Below are 16,480 nucleotides of genomic sequence, written 5' to 3'. Positions count from 1 at the left end.
GAGGGCCGCTGCCGGCACCAGTGTCGACTCCCGGCCCGCACCCGCCCAAATGCAGTAACTACAGCGGCCCAGCCGCCGATCCATGATGTAATAGTGGCAGCACCTCCGAGGGGGGCGGCATTCCCCACCGTCCCCATGCCTCAGTCTCGGGCGGCCACAGCGGGTCGAAGACTCCAGGGCCCAGCAGGAAATGAGGCCTCAGCACAGAGAGCTCGGGCTCACTAGTGCAGGCGTGTCGCCAAGCCCATTGCAGCCCACGGCCAGAGTTGTGGGCCGCCGCAGTCTCCTCGCGTCCAGCCCTTGGAAATCAGCCTGTACCTTGCGACCACAATCAAGCTGCACCACTGCAAGGATGTGGTCGACAGTTCCACGGCCTGGGGTCTATGGAGGCTATGTCTCTGCCAGTGGCATGTCGCCGTTTTTAGGGGAAATTCCCAAAGAGAAAAGTGTCAGGAGTCAATGGTCCAGCTTATGTTCACCTTCAATAGACTAAACATGATCTATGGGCCTTTACTAAAGAATTTCTAAAGCTTAGAGAAGAGCCTTAAAAATAGTACACAGTGGTGGGTGGTGCAAAGCATTGCTACAGTATCAAAGGTATTCTGGGGAGATTTGGATACTTTGTTTTCGATCATAATGCCGAAGGATTTATGGATTGAATATAATTTGCTTTCAGCGAAACAGGTTAATTAGTCAAACTTATGACATAGACACAGAACGCAGAGGAGCCAGCTTAGGACTATTTTAAGAAATTGATGCAGATTTATAGACAGAACAGTGGAATGGAAGGTGCTTCGTGTTGTGTTGGGGTTGTATCCAGAGTTGAGTGTCCAGCTTCAGCAGAGTGTGATATACTGGCAAGCAAAGTCACTTCATTAAATCTTAGCATGTGTAAAATGTTGTAGTGATCATTGTGAGTCTAAAAAGAAACAATTAAAGGAAAAATGGATGTTGGCACAGACTGAATTCTTTCAGCAAAGAAGGCATGGAATGGTGCCTCAGGGAAGTGGTGCACAGTTTCAGGGACCCTCCAAGAGGTGGAGATTTCTTTCCAAATTAGAGATCACAGTTTTAGCAACAGGGATAACAATGGTATGGTGAGCTTGTCACATGAGTTGTAAAGAGGGGCATTAGAAAAAAGATTGTGGATTTAATGCAAAGCCATATGCTAATGAATTTCAAATGATGCCTCAGATGAACCCTATGCAACAGAATATGGTTCCCATCACACTGAATGGGGTGGCCAAGTCATTGGTCCAACCCAACAGGCACCGGTGCAGAATACAAAGCAGTTCTACAGAACTTTGCCTTTGACTCTACCCCTTCCACCTCAGATGCAGAATAAAACAAAAGAAATTCCACGTAATTTTCAGTTTCAACAATATTCAGTTCACTCTCAAGTGAGAAACTCAGTTATTCTTTTCCACATATCCATCCTGCATCAATTTTGGTTGATAACGGTGCTACCTATTCCACAATTATGACACAATTGTGGAAGTTCCTGACCTATCCCTTTCGGTAATGTAAAATAAGTTCAGCTGAAAGGAAACATGAATTCATGATTATTGAGACTACTCCCCTAAATTTCTTAGGTCAAAAATTGGTGTGCAAGTTCAATTACATAGTTTACTGTACACAGGATGGAAGTGTTGAGAAGCCCGTGTAATTCACCGTTAAAACCACTGTGTCTTGTGGTACCGAATCCGGCAATGATTTTGTTTCAGCTTCCAGTAGACCGGTTTCATTGTGATTAATGTTTGTGTTTTGCATTTTTCTCCATTCATCCACATCAGGGTAGTCAGTATGTTTTTGCATTCAGATTTAAAGATAACCCACATGTTTGAAAAATAATTCCACAAAGGTATATATAGATTTATGGGCTGTGCACGAAATAAACGGTTTAATAATAATATATAAAGAGTCCTTCTAACTTCTCTCAAGTACTTAAAAATGGCTGAAAAACTTTGGATTCAAAAACTTCTTTTCCTAGAGAATATCACTTTGATGTTATACAGCTTTGCACAAAAGAGGATTTAAAACTTGGAAATAGCTTGTCAGAGGTTTCCCATGAACATTTTGATGGTGGCCTTAGTTTACTGAGCAATTACAGGTATTAAAGTGCAAATTCAAGTATTTTGTGTGTTTGTTTTAGGTCAGAACCATCACAGACAGACACCATCATATTATACCACCAGACCATGCAGAACTCCAATGTCATACTAAAGCAGATTGTTGTCAGTAACAAGTCTGACTTCGCTCTGAAAAGCCTGTGAAAAAGCTTGTGAAATTTGGGTAGATTCCACTACATGTTACACTAAAGACACTGGAAGGTAGGTAGGGATGTGTCACTCCCTACCGCTTTTCAGTATCCCTCTGGAGGAATGATAGGACTGGTGCCAAGTCACGTACATGTCCAGATCAACTCTGATAGGCCGCCAGGGCAATTAAATGGTTGGTCGCCTGTATAACTATCTTATGAAAGATTTTTAAATTTGGAGCAAAGTCGACCTATCAAAGCGTTGGGACCCGGTGACTTGTTTGGCATAATAACTGCTCCAGTCAAAATATATATGCATATGCCTAAATTGCATTACTAGCCAGGTCTTTGGCAGTTGTTCATTCATAAAGCTGTGCTTCTGTGCTATTTGTGGATATACTAATCGTTCGATTGTTTGCACTGAACTCTACAACCGATGGCTTACCAGATCCCACGCAACGCAGGACAGTGAAGAGAAATCCATGCCTGCTAGATCTCCTCTCTCCAATGTTCTGTGCAGGGCGAATTTGGCTGCTATATCCGTTTGTCAATCTCTGTTACTTTACCTGGCTCTTCTTCTTGGTGCAGGTATCTCTTTTAGATCTACTCACTCTATGTGGAGACTAATTTCTCATAGGCTTGTATGTTCTCCTCTTCATGTAGAATCTCCTGTCTGTTTTCTGCCTGCCCTCTGCCCTGAAAATCAGTTTATTTGCTTTGTGAAGGAAATTTCGATTTGTTGGACTGTTTAACTCTACTGCTTTGTGTAGCGCATCCTTCACTGTTTAGGTATCAAGACTCATCTGTGCGTGTATTTTCTTGACTGCTCAACTGCCAGACTTTGCACAGGGATTCCATGGCGGTAGAGCTTAGAGTATTACATCATCTGACTATTCCTCTCCTGTCCTTTTCCAGGAAATGGTTGCAGGAGCTACAGCCTGAGCACAGCCACCAGCCCCATCCTGCCCACTGATAAGGCCCGCATTGACTCGAACTGGCTGGAGTCACCTTTCTTCTCAGGATCCATCTTTAATGCTTCCAGTGATGCCCTCCTAACTGACCCGGTAGTTGGGGAGATAACACAGTGCCCTCCTGCCACAGCCCGCATCCCTAACAAAGCTGTGCTCACAGTGAATGCCACGACAACACAGGTAAATTATTGATACAAAGTCTGAGCTCCTATCAGGTCAAGATGATGAGTTTTCAAAAGAACGCTTCTTCAACCTTTGGTGAAGTGTCTTAGCACTGATCGGGTACTGATTAACAGACAGCATGGACAGTGAAAAAGGTTATACATGCAAAAGTGATGGGGTTTTATTAAAAGATTTTAGCTTTAAAGAGAGCGAGTTCAAAAGCTGTTTGGTTTCACAGCATGTTTAAAATTCCGTTCATACGTTCTAAAATTTTTGCGATGTTGAGAAGGTAGAAGAAAGCTGAGCCTGCAAACTGTGTGAGCATGTAACATTTAAACCTGTTGGTGTAGATTATCGGACCTTTTCTGTGAATGAGTGGATGCGCTTGCAACAAAGATTTAAACATAATGAGAACATATGGCAGCTGGCTGAGAAGCCCGGTCGGGAGCTCCGACACTCTCAGGGCATAAACACTAAAATACCATGTATTTTCCTCCAGTGCGGCTCTTCACTGAAACAGAAAAAATAATGATGAAACTTACCCTGTAAGGATCCCCAATAGTAGGAAAATCCCCCAAGACCCGAGCACAGGACTCTCAATCGAGGTTGGCCGGGTATAAGTTTGCGAGGCCGTGAGGGCTGGGAGAAGAACGCGAGCCTACGCGCACACGGTGTTTGCATGTGGGTTGAGACCGCCGTAGAGCTGCAATGGAGCTGGAGGTTCGCCGCCCAATAGTCTTCCGGGGGCCCACAAGAGACCGGGAACAAGGTGTGCCAGGCCCCAGGAATTGCAGCGTCAAGAAGAGCAAGCATTGGCATAGCCAATAGGTCTCGCCTTTGGGACCTTATAAGTGTTTAGCCATGCAACAGTTGCATAACTAAATACTTATAAGGTCCCAAAAGCGAGACCTATTGGCTATGCCAATGCTTGTTTTTTTAAACGGTCGTGACATACAAACACCAGCCGTATCGATACAATACTGGCCAGGAAGCAACACTATGCATATTAACTTCTATGATGTCTATATTAAGTAGCTTCAATATACAATGTGGGAACACCACCACCTTGTGGATAGTTGTAGTAACAAAGAGCAACAAGGAATCTATTGACTTCAGGAATGTGAAAGAAAGCTCTCTTATCTTGAAAGCTGATGACCCACGACGAGAGAGGAAAGCCAAATGGCGCCTCTGCTCATAAGCACGTGCCTGCGCACACGCACGCAAGCTCTAGGCCACAGTGTAGCACTTTGAAAAGCCCCTTACTAAAAGTCGAGCAGCAGCGCATGCGCTGCTCTAGGCTCGACCTAAAAAGCAGCTAGCAGCTGTCACTCCAGCCACATTTCTGTTAATTAAAAGCAAGCAAATGAAAGGCATGCCTCCTTCTTTAACCGCGATAATCACAGTGCGCCGAGGATCAAAGCTGAGTTGGCGCAGGACAAGGGACGGGATTTAAACCAAACCTGCTCACTGAAGCTACCTAAGAGGCAAGCATCCAACCCTGCTTATTTGTGTGGGCTCGTCGCTCGATGAAAGAGGGAGCCAACCGGTCAAAGGTGGAGGCTGGCAGACTTGAGCAACATTTCTGGAATTGTTCATGGGGTTTCGGCATGCTTGCTGCAGTGTTATGTGTACATGCTGTATCCTCTTTCCGGTCCTAAGCCAGCCTGTATTTAGAAAAGTAAATCCCCCGGAATGTCGCATACCAGAAAAAAAAAAAAGATAAGCGCGAAATCATGGCAAAGTACCTCGCATTGACGTGCACTACCTACCGCTTCTTACACCACCGCTCCCCTCGCCAAAAAGACAGTTTCCATGCCATTTCTGATAGGACTGGACCACATGCCTGTTACTAAGAGAACAGACCAAAAAGTCAAAACAAGCGCGGTGCGAATGCACTGCAAGGAATGCCAGGTAGGTGCAATCATTGACAAAGCCAATAGTCCTGACTTGTTGTAGGTATGATGTTACTTGTAGTATCATATATCTGGATGCAATGACAGGAACAGCAAAATACAAGTCTGGCCGCACACTATGCTAAGCACAGATTTCTAGCTTACATTTTTTAAAGCCACACCCTTAATTACATTGGCCACGCACCTTTGAGAGACACCCCCCCCCAGTTTTTTCATCCCACTTAAAGCCCTGCCAGAAGGTAATCCAGGCATTATGGCCACCTGTCAGAACCGTCTTCTCCAGGTCACATGATTGTAGTATGCCTTCTAGTATTCTTTCAGAGAGTTAGGAGACCATAGAACGTTCGAAAGCTGATGAAAGGAAAAAAGGAACTTACTTGAGCAAATAACTAACTCGGGTCTGCCTTGAATTAGAAAGGCGCGTGACTACCATATTGCCCTCACACCTTTTTAAATTCGGGACGTTATGCGGCAGGAAAATAAATATCTTTCAACAAGGTAATACAGGAAATATATGTTGACTCACATGCCCCGTTAAATAAAAAAGAGTCAGACATAATTAATTAACAAGCTATAGTTTATAATATTTTGGGTTCCTAAGGAATACGTTTATGGGAAATCAAGCGTGTTTCGAGGTTTGTTTCTGCCTTCTACGTTCAGTGGTACCGGTTGCAATCCGTTCCAAGATGGCACCTGCTGTGCACCTTGAAAGGCAGAACCCAAAGTTGTGACTGATTCGGAATAGTGAAAGAGGAATTCCTTCTTATCGCTTGCATTTCCGCTAAACTACCCCAAATAATAATAACAATAATATTTAGAGCAGGAACTCCGAAGTGAGGACCAGGTGCAATATGTACAGACTGCGTGATGGAGTACCCCGAACAGGTAAGTGTAGTAGACTGTCTGCCTGTGACGCAATATATGCAGTTACAGCTACCTCCTCTACGAATGGTAGTCAGTGACGACTTTTATGACATGGCTGTGAAGCCAAATGCTTTCACGTGTATAAATTAAGGCTGGCGGTTTGCGCATGAACACAAGCTTGTCGCCAGCAAGCAGCACTTTCAAAACTCACCTACTAAAGTCTCTCTGAGCAACACATGCGAGCTGACTCAGCGAGACCTAATGAAGAGAGGGCGTGCATGACTCCGGTAAGCTGGAGGGGGAGGGGAAAGAGACGCGATCTCGCCCCTAGAGCCCCCACAGATCACACGACCCAGACAAATCCCACAACAATCCTTAAAGGTAAAAAATGCCAAAACACACAATCTCAAAAGAGATAAACAAGGGAGGAATACGAGGCCTAGGTATTAGCTACTGCCTGAGAAAAAGGCATTATGATATAGAAAACCGAGAATTTGGAACAACACAAAAAAGCCCGGTCATAGTTCCGATATCTAGAAGGTAGAAGAAAAGCAGGGAGTAAATCAGAACTGGGAGGCGAACATCACCACCTCATCATCCTCCAAATCCGCACAAAGCAAACAAGGAGCAAACATTTAAATCACCCCCTCCCTACGCTCCCTTTTCAAAATTCAAGACAAACGAGTTCCCAATAGTATATCTGCCAGGGGATCAAAAGAGGAGTATGGAAACAAGGTTTGCACAGACATGGTCATGGTAAGGGCCCAAGGCTCCAAGAGTAGAGGGTCAAACACAAATAATAGATTTCAAGTGTTAGCAATGGATGGGCCAGAGGTAGAGATATCACCATAACCGGTGGTCCCCTGAGGAGAACTAAATGAAGGGCCTGAGGTAGAAAAAACTGCAAGGCGGATTATCCCTCAAAATGAGAACTCTGAAGACGAAAATTCATTCAAAGGGCAAATATCAAACCGACTCGCGCAACCAGAGATGGCAAAGTTCATGGAAACCCTAATCGTAGAAATGAGTGCAAATTTCCCTAAATCAAAGAAAAACCAAGCGAAAATACAGGTGTGAGAAAGTGCCCTTTTTCTGCATGGTTGCCCTCACTTTTTGCTGAATTGCTGATGTGCTTTGACTGAGTGTGCCCTGGGCTCCTGCTAATCAGGTACCCAGGGCCTATGTTCTTTCCCTAAAACTGCTTTGAAGCCTAAACCGAATTGGCATCTCTGGCCACAGGTCAGCCCCTGGTAAATGGTACCACAGGTACCCAGGGCACTGTGACCAGATAAGGCCTCTAAGCGCTGCAGCACTTATTGTGCCACCCTTAGAGGTCCTGCACCCTCACACACACGCACTGCCTTTGCAGGCTGCGTGTTTTGGTGCAGAACAGAGTGAATAGTCGACATAGCACACATCTCTGTGTGCCATGCCTACAACCCACTGCCCTGGCATAGATCAGTCACCCCTCTAGCTGGGTGCACTATACCAGTGGTGAGGGTACAGGTGCTTGAGCCCTGTACCCCTACAGTTTTAAAGTCCATTCTTAGACATTGTAAGTGCAGTGCTGCCATTAAGAGTATATGGTGCTGGAAGTTTGTCATTACGAACTTCACAGCACCATAATGGCTACACTAAAAACTGAGAATTTTGGCATCAAACTTCTCAGCACATTAAACCCACACTGATGCCAGTGGGGGATTTAATGAAAAATGCACACAGAGGGCATCTTAGAAATGTTCCCTGAAAACTAACCAACCACTAGTTTTCAGGCTGAGTGGCTGCCTTCAGCTGCCACCATCAGACATGTTTCTGGACCCCTGGGTCGAAAGCCTGCTGTTCTCTGGGGCCTGAAACAATGCACATCCTGGGACGAGGTGCCAAGCCTCCTCCTACTGGTTGGGCAGGGTTTACGAAGGGGAAGCTTTAAAGGCTTGCAGCCTTTGTGAGTTTCGCCAGGCCACTTGCTGCTTTCAGCAACTGGTCCCCACTGGTTCAGATGCCCACGTTGGACGGGAGAACAGGTGGGAAAAACAAGTGAGGAAGAGAGGTGTGCCCACCTCTGCCAACTCCACCCCTCAGGTGAGGGAGGCGAGGTGAAGCACAACTCCCAGTCCCCACCATCTTGCAGATAGAAGGACTCAGCCAACCAGTGACAGGCTTATGCTCCCCTCCCACTGGAGAGTGGCATAATAGGGGGTGTACCCACCCCAGGGAAGGGACCCATTGGTCCCTGCCTTTTACCTACCATAACATCCCTAAATCTAGTATTTAGGGGCACCCTTGAGCCTTGCTTCCTCAGACAAGAAGAAACTACAAGAAGAAAAAGGATGCAACAGCCGTGCAGCAGCTAACAAGAGGAAGACGCCCAATGACTTGGCCCCAGCCCTTCCGGCCGGTCTCCCCCCTCGAACCTGCTCCTGCAAAATCGCGGTGTGTCCTGCAGCCGACAACCTCGAAAACCCTGCCTTTAACTACAAAGACTTTATCTCCCATTAACACCGGATTTGTTCATCTGCAATCTCTGGCTGGACACCTCGGATCGGCCCCACTCTGCACCCGCCATCCACGGGCCGAGCTCGAGTGGGCAAACACCACGAGGAGGACCTGCTGGCGTTGAAGTCCTGAGATCCGGCGACTCCTGCCTGCCTCAAGCCTCCAGCCGACGTCTGCAGCCTAAATCCAGAAGGTACCCCACAACTGCGACCAGGAGCTGGTAAGAAGATCTGACCCCAAAAGGCACCCTTGCACCTGAAGGCCAACGGCCTTGGGTGCCCAAACCGATGGTGCTTAACCAACCCAAATTCCCAACTTAACTCTTGAAGTGGTGGTCGCACCCAGAAGACCTTCGTCCCCAAACCTGCAGTGCCTTTGCAAACCGGAGGCTCCCTATTGAAAACAACAGGGCAACCAATGTCGAAACAGCACCCTGCACCCGGCCGCCCCAGTGCCGCTGAGGGTGTACCTTTCGTGCTACTTTGTTTCCCCATTTGCCCTGAGCTAAAGTCCAGAAACTTTGCTCCCACAACCAAGTGGCCTGCTTGCCAGCAGCCACCAACCGGACGCCCCCTATCCCCCTTAGATAACATTGGGCCTCAGCACTCTGCACCTGGCCACCCTAGTGCCGCTGAGGGCGTAACTAGAGTGCATCCCTAACCCTGAGGGATCCTTGAGTCTACCCCAAGAACCGCAACTCCAACTACCAAATACTTAACTCAAGACCAATAACACTATTTTCCTCCATAGGATAACATTGACTGTTTTTCTGTGAGAAGTTTTTAACCCCTTCGATGCGTCGGACGAGCTGAAGCCGTCTGACGCACAGGTGCTACTGTGTGTCGGACGGCTCCCGCACGTCCGACTCCATTCCCCCTGATAGCCCTCTGGTGCAGGTGCCAGAGGGATTTCTTTTACAACCCCAAAGGTTCGGGAGCTGGGGAAGAGCTTCCCCAGCTCCCGAGGCGCCCCCCCCCCGTTTCTGTGAAATGACGATCAGCGCGCACGTTTGTAGGAAGGTGAATATCTGACTATGGTTACCCCCAACTTTTTCGCCTAGTGTCTAGCTGGTTTTTCGACTTAGTTGGCCTGAGATCCTGCCATTCAGGGTCTCAGGCTGTCTGCTCTCTCTTTAAAATGGACTCCATGTACCCTAGGTACATACCCAATTGGTAAGGATCACCGTATTGGACCCTGTACAGTGTACCCTAGGTACCCAGGGCATAGGTGTACCCTAGGCCTACCAGGGGCTGCAGCATGTATTATGCCACCCCTGGCCTGGCCTTCCATTATGACACAACTGGCTGATCACTCAGCTGGGGCAAGGTCGTGTAATAACCCCTTGCTTAGGTGTAGTATTCCTATACCTACCTTATATATAGACACATGTGTACCTATCAACCACTCCTATGGCAGGCCTTAACAATCCTGTAGGCAGAGTGCTTGGTAACATGTGAGATGGTGCTCTAGCATGAGCTGAGCCTGTCTGCAACTTTCGGAACCATGTCCTTATAGCTGTTCTATGATATAGCCTACCATATACTCTTAAAGTACCTTAAAATCTTAAACGGTTATGGTAACTATGGATTGGCTTTATCACAACATGTCGTGTAAGATGTCTAACACTTGGGAATAATACCCCCATACCATTTCTGGTGATGAAGATATTATTACTCCCTTCTAGAGGGAGAGACATGTTAAAATCCTACTTTGCTGTTTAACTCTCACCAAAGCCTTAGCATCACAAAATGGATGCTGCTGCCACAGACACGAGTCTGACCTCCTGCAGCTGGGAGCCCTCCCAGCCAGGGAGGCCTGGACAATAGGTTTCCTGCTTGGGGAGGTGCTAGCACCTCCACAGACAGACTTTAGTGTATTGGGGCAGGGAGGGCTGAAAGGAATGAGACATGCCTGGGGCACACAAGGTGCTCCATGCATAGTCCAGTTCAAACCGGTGCTGGGGCACTCCAGCCCCAGCTCTGGCGTGAAACTGGACAAAGGAAAGGGGGTGTAGCCACTCCCCTTCCTGGTCCCACCCATAGGAGGGATCTTGCAGGTAGCCCAGCCCACTAGCCCAGTATATCAGTAGCTAGCTGAGCCCTGCTAAACTAGATTAACCTGAATCTGCAACTTGAACAGAAACTCTGGACCTTCGACATTCGACCTCAGGAAGAAGACTGAAGAAATCTCCCTTGTGGCCAAGGAGTGACCAACCTGGGCAACCAGGCACCATCCAGCGACCGCTACTTGCTTTACGACTGAATCCTACGAGGGACGACTGCAGAGACTGACCAGCGCTGAGACTTCCAGACACCTCTGAACCAGATCCACATCTCCAGCGAAGCTGAGACCCGTGGAGGCGACGAGGGACGTGGGACCGGCGACTTGGGAAAAGTGGCTAGTAACTGACTAGCGCGACTTCCGAGGCTCCCTCGAGGCTGTGCTTGGGGAATTGAGAAGCCCCACTCCCGAGCACCATCTGCAAAGAAGATCAGCTCCCCACACTTCACTTGTTCTGCGTGGGGCCCTTCTGCACCTGAGTTGCTCGACGTGTTGTCCGGTTGCTGGCCCGTTGGCTAGTGACCTCTGCGACGACGAACCTTTGATTTCACCTTGCTGGTCCGGCTCCTCCAGACTGGCACCCGCTCCTCTGTGAAAGAGAAGCACCCCAGACCTTCCTGGTCTGCAAGTCCTCCATCCTGCGTGGGTTCCGTTTGCAAAGGCTTGTTGGGTCCTGACTCGACATCGACGCCGCCGACAGCAAGAGCCTTCGTGGGACAGCTCACCTCCTGGTCCTGGTCATCCTCGACGCCTCCTGGTACCCGTGGCTGCTGCGACAAGCTTCACCTCTTCACCTGGATCTTCACGACATCGCCTGGTTCCTTCCTGGTTCCTTCCCGGCTCCTGGCTGGTGACCTAGACTCTGTCACTTCTGCTTGCAGGTTCCTTCCTTCTTGATCCCCTCCTTGGGATCCACCGGACACTCTTCACTGACTTTCCTTCAGGCATCCATAGAAGTCAACGACGAAACCCGACGCAAGTTCACACCTATGCACCCGCAGCCCATGGGCTAGGTAACTTGAGTACTTCGGTGCTCACAAGGGTATTGACTATCGAAGTGTCTAGTTTCCGAGTCTCGACTTTCTAGCTACTCCAGAAGTGTCCTAAAACTGTTAATTTCTAACTGCTAGTAATTCTATCGACTTTTACGCAATACGCGCGAGTGTTTCCACTCTGCACCTGAATCCCGTGGGCCTCCCACTTCCTAACCTTTGGTGGTATAGTGTAGCCCCAGCGATTCCCTAGGCCTATCCTGTGTTTGTGACAGTGGTTCTTATACCACTTACTTAGTATATGGTTTGCGTGGCCCCTAGGGCCTAACTGTATTACTTACCTGTGTGACTTAATGTATGCTTAAATAAGACTGTGTTGTACTTACCTCGAATCTCATAAAGAGTGCTGAGGGTTTGACTAGAATAAATACATTCTATTTTTATATATATCTGTTGTGGTGTCCTTTCATTTGGTATTCAAGGGATTGCAAATGGTATAACAGCTGGCTTCACATGCCATACAGAGTTTAGCCTAAGACTGCTCTTGTCCATGCTACCACTAGGATAGCTGGTCTATAAGGTTGACTTTACAACCAATCACCATAAGGGTTGTTTGGACTGATACAAGGTGTACACTAGAATTAGTGACATCATATATCAGGTCAACTTCTCACAACGTTAGGCTATCTCAGCCCCCTGAGCACGTAGAAAGACGGGAGAGGTATCCTTGGAAAGGGGACAATCTCCCCAGTGGTTGTTTTGTGATAGGTGATTTTGATGTCTCCTCAATATGTTTTGGGCCCTTGCCTGTAGCGGGTACTTTACCCACCCACACGAGTGTGGTATCAGAACTTTCCCAGACAGAAATTTGAGAAAAAAGTTATTTTTTTCGGCTAAATTTGAGGTTTGCAGGGGATTCAGGGTAGGAAAACTTTGGGGGACCCACGCAAGCCATACCTCGCTGGACTCCCCCGGGTGTCTAGTTTTCAGAAATTGTTTGGGTTTGGCACTTTCCGAAGATGGCTGCCGAGACCGCGGCCAAAACCCCCGGTGACCCCCATGCAAAACCAGGTCATTTTTGGATACCTAGGGGGAATCTGCGTTTTTGGTCCCGGGGTCTACATATTCCAGATATTTTTGGGTGGAATCACCGTGCCGGCCCTAATGTCCTACCCCACAGCGTTACCCTGAGTCTCCCGAATAAAATGATACCTCACTTGTGTGGGTGTCCAATGCAGAATTGGCTAAAAATGTATATCTGAAAGAAACACGTTAGTTAGATTCCTCACCTTAGAATATCCCCAGGCGTCAGGCTGGATCCGGAAAGATTTTTGTAGCAATACCCCTTGCGCGTCGCTAGGCGTCGTCTGCGGGGCCGCGTCCGTCGTCGGCGTCGTGCGCCGGAACGACGTCGTCGGAGTACTTAGATACCGCCCTCGCGCGCTGACGCCAGTTCTTCTTTTTTCCGCGCCAGTAAGCGCCGATCCGGGAAGAGCTTACCCCTAGTCATTTTTTGACTAACTTTTTTAACTTATTTTGGTCTATCGACTCGACTGGTGCTGGTAGGATGCCTGGTTTCAAAGCCTGTGACGCCTGTCATCGCCTGATGTCGTTGACGGATCACCATCGCCTTTATTGCCTGGGGGCCGACCATGACGCGGAGTCATGCCTCGATTTCCAGGCCTTGACATCGAAAGCTAGGCGGGAGCGGTCCCGTAAGCTTCTCGAGCTTCGGCACTCGGCTCCGCGTCGCTCTCGGTCCAGGAGGAGGTCCAAGGACCGTTCGCGGAGCCGCAGCCATCGTCATCGCTCGTCAGGGTCTTCGAGTAAGTCGAAGTACTCCAAGAAGTCCAAGAGACGACATCGCTCTTCAGGCTCCCCTCGCCGGTCGCGCGACTCGGCTGAGGGTCAGGGTGGTCCCACCCCCGCGACTCCGTCAGAGCCGCAGGAGCCGCGTCCGTCACCATACCCGCCAGTTCCTGGGACTGACGCGACTCCGGCGGAAGTCAGTGCCTTCCTCTCGGCCATGAGGGGTCTGGCTCTGCCCTCGACGCCTGTAGGCGCGCCTTCGGGCCTGCAGGTTCGACTGGGCGACCTCGCGTGCCGGCGGCTCTGACCCCGGCGCCGTCGACGGCTCCGGCCCCGACGCCGCAGGTCCTCGAGGGATCCAGGCCTGACTCTCGGTCAGCGCCGGTCGACCTCACGACGCCTTCTCCGCCGGCGCCGACACCAGTTCCACCTCTGACGCCGTCCCCGGACGACGTCGTTCCCCAGTTTAGGTCCGGGCCCGATGCCGGCGCTGCACCGCCCGGCGCCGATTGGTGAACGCTTCATCTACTGCCCGGCTCCGATCATTCCTCCTGTTTATCGGGAATCGGATGACGAGGGCGACTGGAAGGGGTCTGAAGACCCTATGGCCGCTCAGGCCCAACTTTCTCAGGACTGGGCAGAGGAATTGGGGGATGCCAGCGGTCTGGATACCTCCCCGGACGCTGGTTTCATCTCTCCTCCGACTGTGGCCTCGGAGGAGGGTGCATCCTTCTCAGTGGTGCTGCGCAAGGTGGCCGAAGCCCTAGGGCTCGAGTTGCCTGCTGTGGCCGTGAGGACTAACGTCCTCACAGAGGTCCTTCAACCGACAGCAAGCTCCACTGAGCCTCTGCTGGGCTGCAGGGCACTTGGTCCAAGCCCTCCACAGTCCCTCCTGTTTACCGGAACGTAGCCCGGCGCCACCGCCCAGCTCCGGGCGACCCCAGTTTCCTCTCCCAACACCCCACCCCCGAGAGTCTGGTTATCCAGACCTCAACCTCCCAATCCTCCGGATCGAGAATCCAAGAGGTTGGAACAGTTTAGTTCTCGTCCCTGAGTTTGGGGCTGCGGTCTTTAAATACCGCTTGCCTTTTGGACCGTTATTCCCACTCTCTGTGGGATACGGTGGAGGATGTGCTACCCTTGTGCCCGGTGGAGGCCCGGACACGACTCACTCAAGCACTTGCTGACGGTCGAGATGCAGCACGGCATGCCATACGGTGTGGACTTGACACCACGGACTGGGTCGGGCGATTTCCACCACGGTGGCGCTTCGGCGTCACGCCTGGCTGAGGTCCACGTCATTTTCGGGGGATGTCCAGAGTTCCCTCATGGACATGCCCTTTGATGGCACTCGCCTTTTTGGTGAGAAGGCGGACAGTGCGCTGGCTCGGTTCAAGGACTCCCGGGCCACGGCCAAGTCCTTGGGTCTTTCAGCCCCGCGGCCGCAAACTTCCGCCTTTCGTGGCCAAGGAAGGGGCGCCTCCTCAAGTCCGCCCAGCCACTGGCCGCAGAACCAACCTGCACGCGGTTGCGGACGTTGATTCCGCCGTGGCGGTACTGGAGGTCAACGTGCCGGTCAGTCCACATCCACCTCGGCAGCATCCGCCTCAAAGCCTTCCTAGTCCGAGCTTTCAGGCCCATTCAACGCCAGTGGGCAGCAGAGTTCGCCGTCACCTGCTCCACTGGCGCTCCATCACGTCGGACAGGTGGGTGCTGCAAATCGTCCGAAGGGGCTACTCCTTCCCCTTCGAGACGACCCCCCCAGCCATGCCACCGCTGAACCACCGTATGTCGGGGGATCATTTGCATCTTCTACGAGAGGAAGTTTCGGTCGTCTTGGCCAAAGAGGCCGTTGAGCGCGTTCCTGGTCCAGAAGTAGGTCGTGGTTGTTATTCCCACTACTTTCTGGTTCCCAAGAAGGGCAAAGGGGGCCTACGCCCAATCTTGGACCTCAGGAGCGTCAACGCCTTCCTCCGGAAGGACCGGTTCAAGATGCTCACTTTAGCTCAGGTTCTGGCTGCCCTAGACCCTGGAGACTGGATGGTAGCGTTGGACTTGCAGGACGCTTATTTCCACATCCCCGTCCTGCCGGCCCACCGGCGTTACCTGCGGTTCACGGTGGGTCAGGAGCACTTTCAGTTCACCGTGCTCCCCTTCGGCCTCACCAGTGCCCCTCTGGTGTTCACGAAAGTGATGGCGGTGGTCGCAGCTCATCTGCGCAGATCAGGGGTTCCAGTCTTCCCCTATCTCGACGACTGGCTGTTGAAGGCGGGCTCGCCCCAGCAAGTTGTCTCCCACCTCCAGACTACGGCCGACCTCCTGCACTCGCTGAGGTTCTCCATCAATGTGCCGAAGTCGCACCTGAGTCCCTCCCAGAAGCTCCTTTTCATTGGAGCGGTCCTCGATTCGGCGCAGTTCCGGGTCTATCCGCCGGGACAGCGGGTCTGGGACATTCAGGCCCTGATTTCCATCTTCCGGCCTCTGTCCTGGGTTTCGGTCAGGTTGGTGCTGCGGCGTCTGGGGCTGATGGCCTCCTGCATCCTGTTGGTACCTCACGCCAGGTAGCGGATGCGGACTCTGCAGTGGGACCTGAAGTTTCAGTGGGCCCAGCATCGAGGCAACCTGTCCGACCATGTCCTGATCTCGGAGGGCACTGCGAACCAGCTGCAGTGGTGGCTCACGAATCGCGATTGGGTCAGCGGCAGATCCCTCTCCCTACCCCAACCGGAGCATGTCGTAGTGACGGATGCGTCCCTCCTGGGATGGGGGGGCCTTATGGGATAGGCGGAGATCAGAGGACTCTGGTCTCCGGCGGAGACTCGGCTCCATATCAACCTATTGGAGCTGAGGGCGATCCGACTTGCACTGAAAGCCTTACTTCCCTCTGTCCGGGGAAGTGTTGTGCAGGTGTTCACGGACAACACCACCGCCATGTGGTATTGCAACAAACGGGGC

General features: G+C 50.6%; 1 protein-coding gene across 2 annotated transcripts in view; it reads left to right on the top strand.

Annotated features, from left to right (window-relative positions):
* PASK (PAS domain containing serine/threonine kinase) overlaps positions 1–16,480 on the top strand; it is a 1,318,755-nt gene that overhangs the window by 53,562 nt on the left and 1,248,713 nt on the right. For both annotated transcript variants that reach the window (XM_085634144.1, XM_085634145.1), the window contains exon 3: positions 3,173–3,408. In XM_085634144.1, the coding sequence (XP_085490270.1) occupies positions 3,173–3,408 (236 nt within the window). The remainder of the gene's footprint in view (positions 1–3,172; positions 3,409–16,480) is intronic.

The sequence above is a fragment of the Triturus cristatus genome, chromosome 11, assembly GCF_964204655.1.
Source record: "Triturus cristatus chromosome 11, aTriCri1.1, whole genome shotgun sequence".
Lineage (NCBI taxonomy): Eukaryota > Metazoa > Chordata > Amphibia > Caudata > Salamandridae > Triturus > Triturus cristatus.
This window is presented reverse-complemented; position numbering and strand designations above follow the sequence as displayed.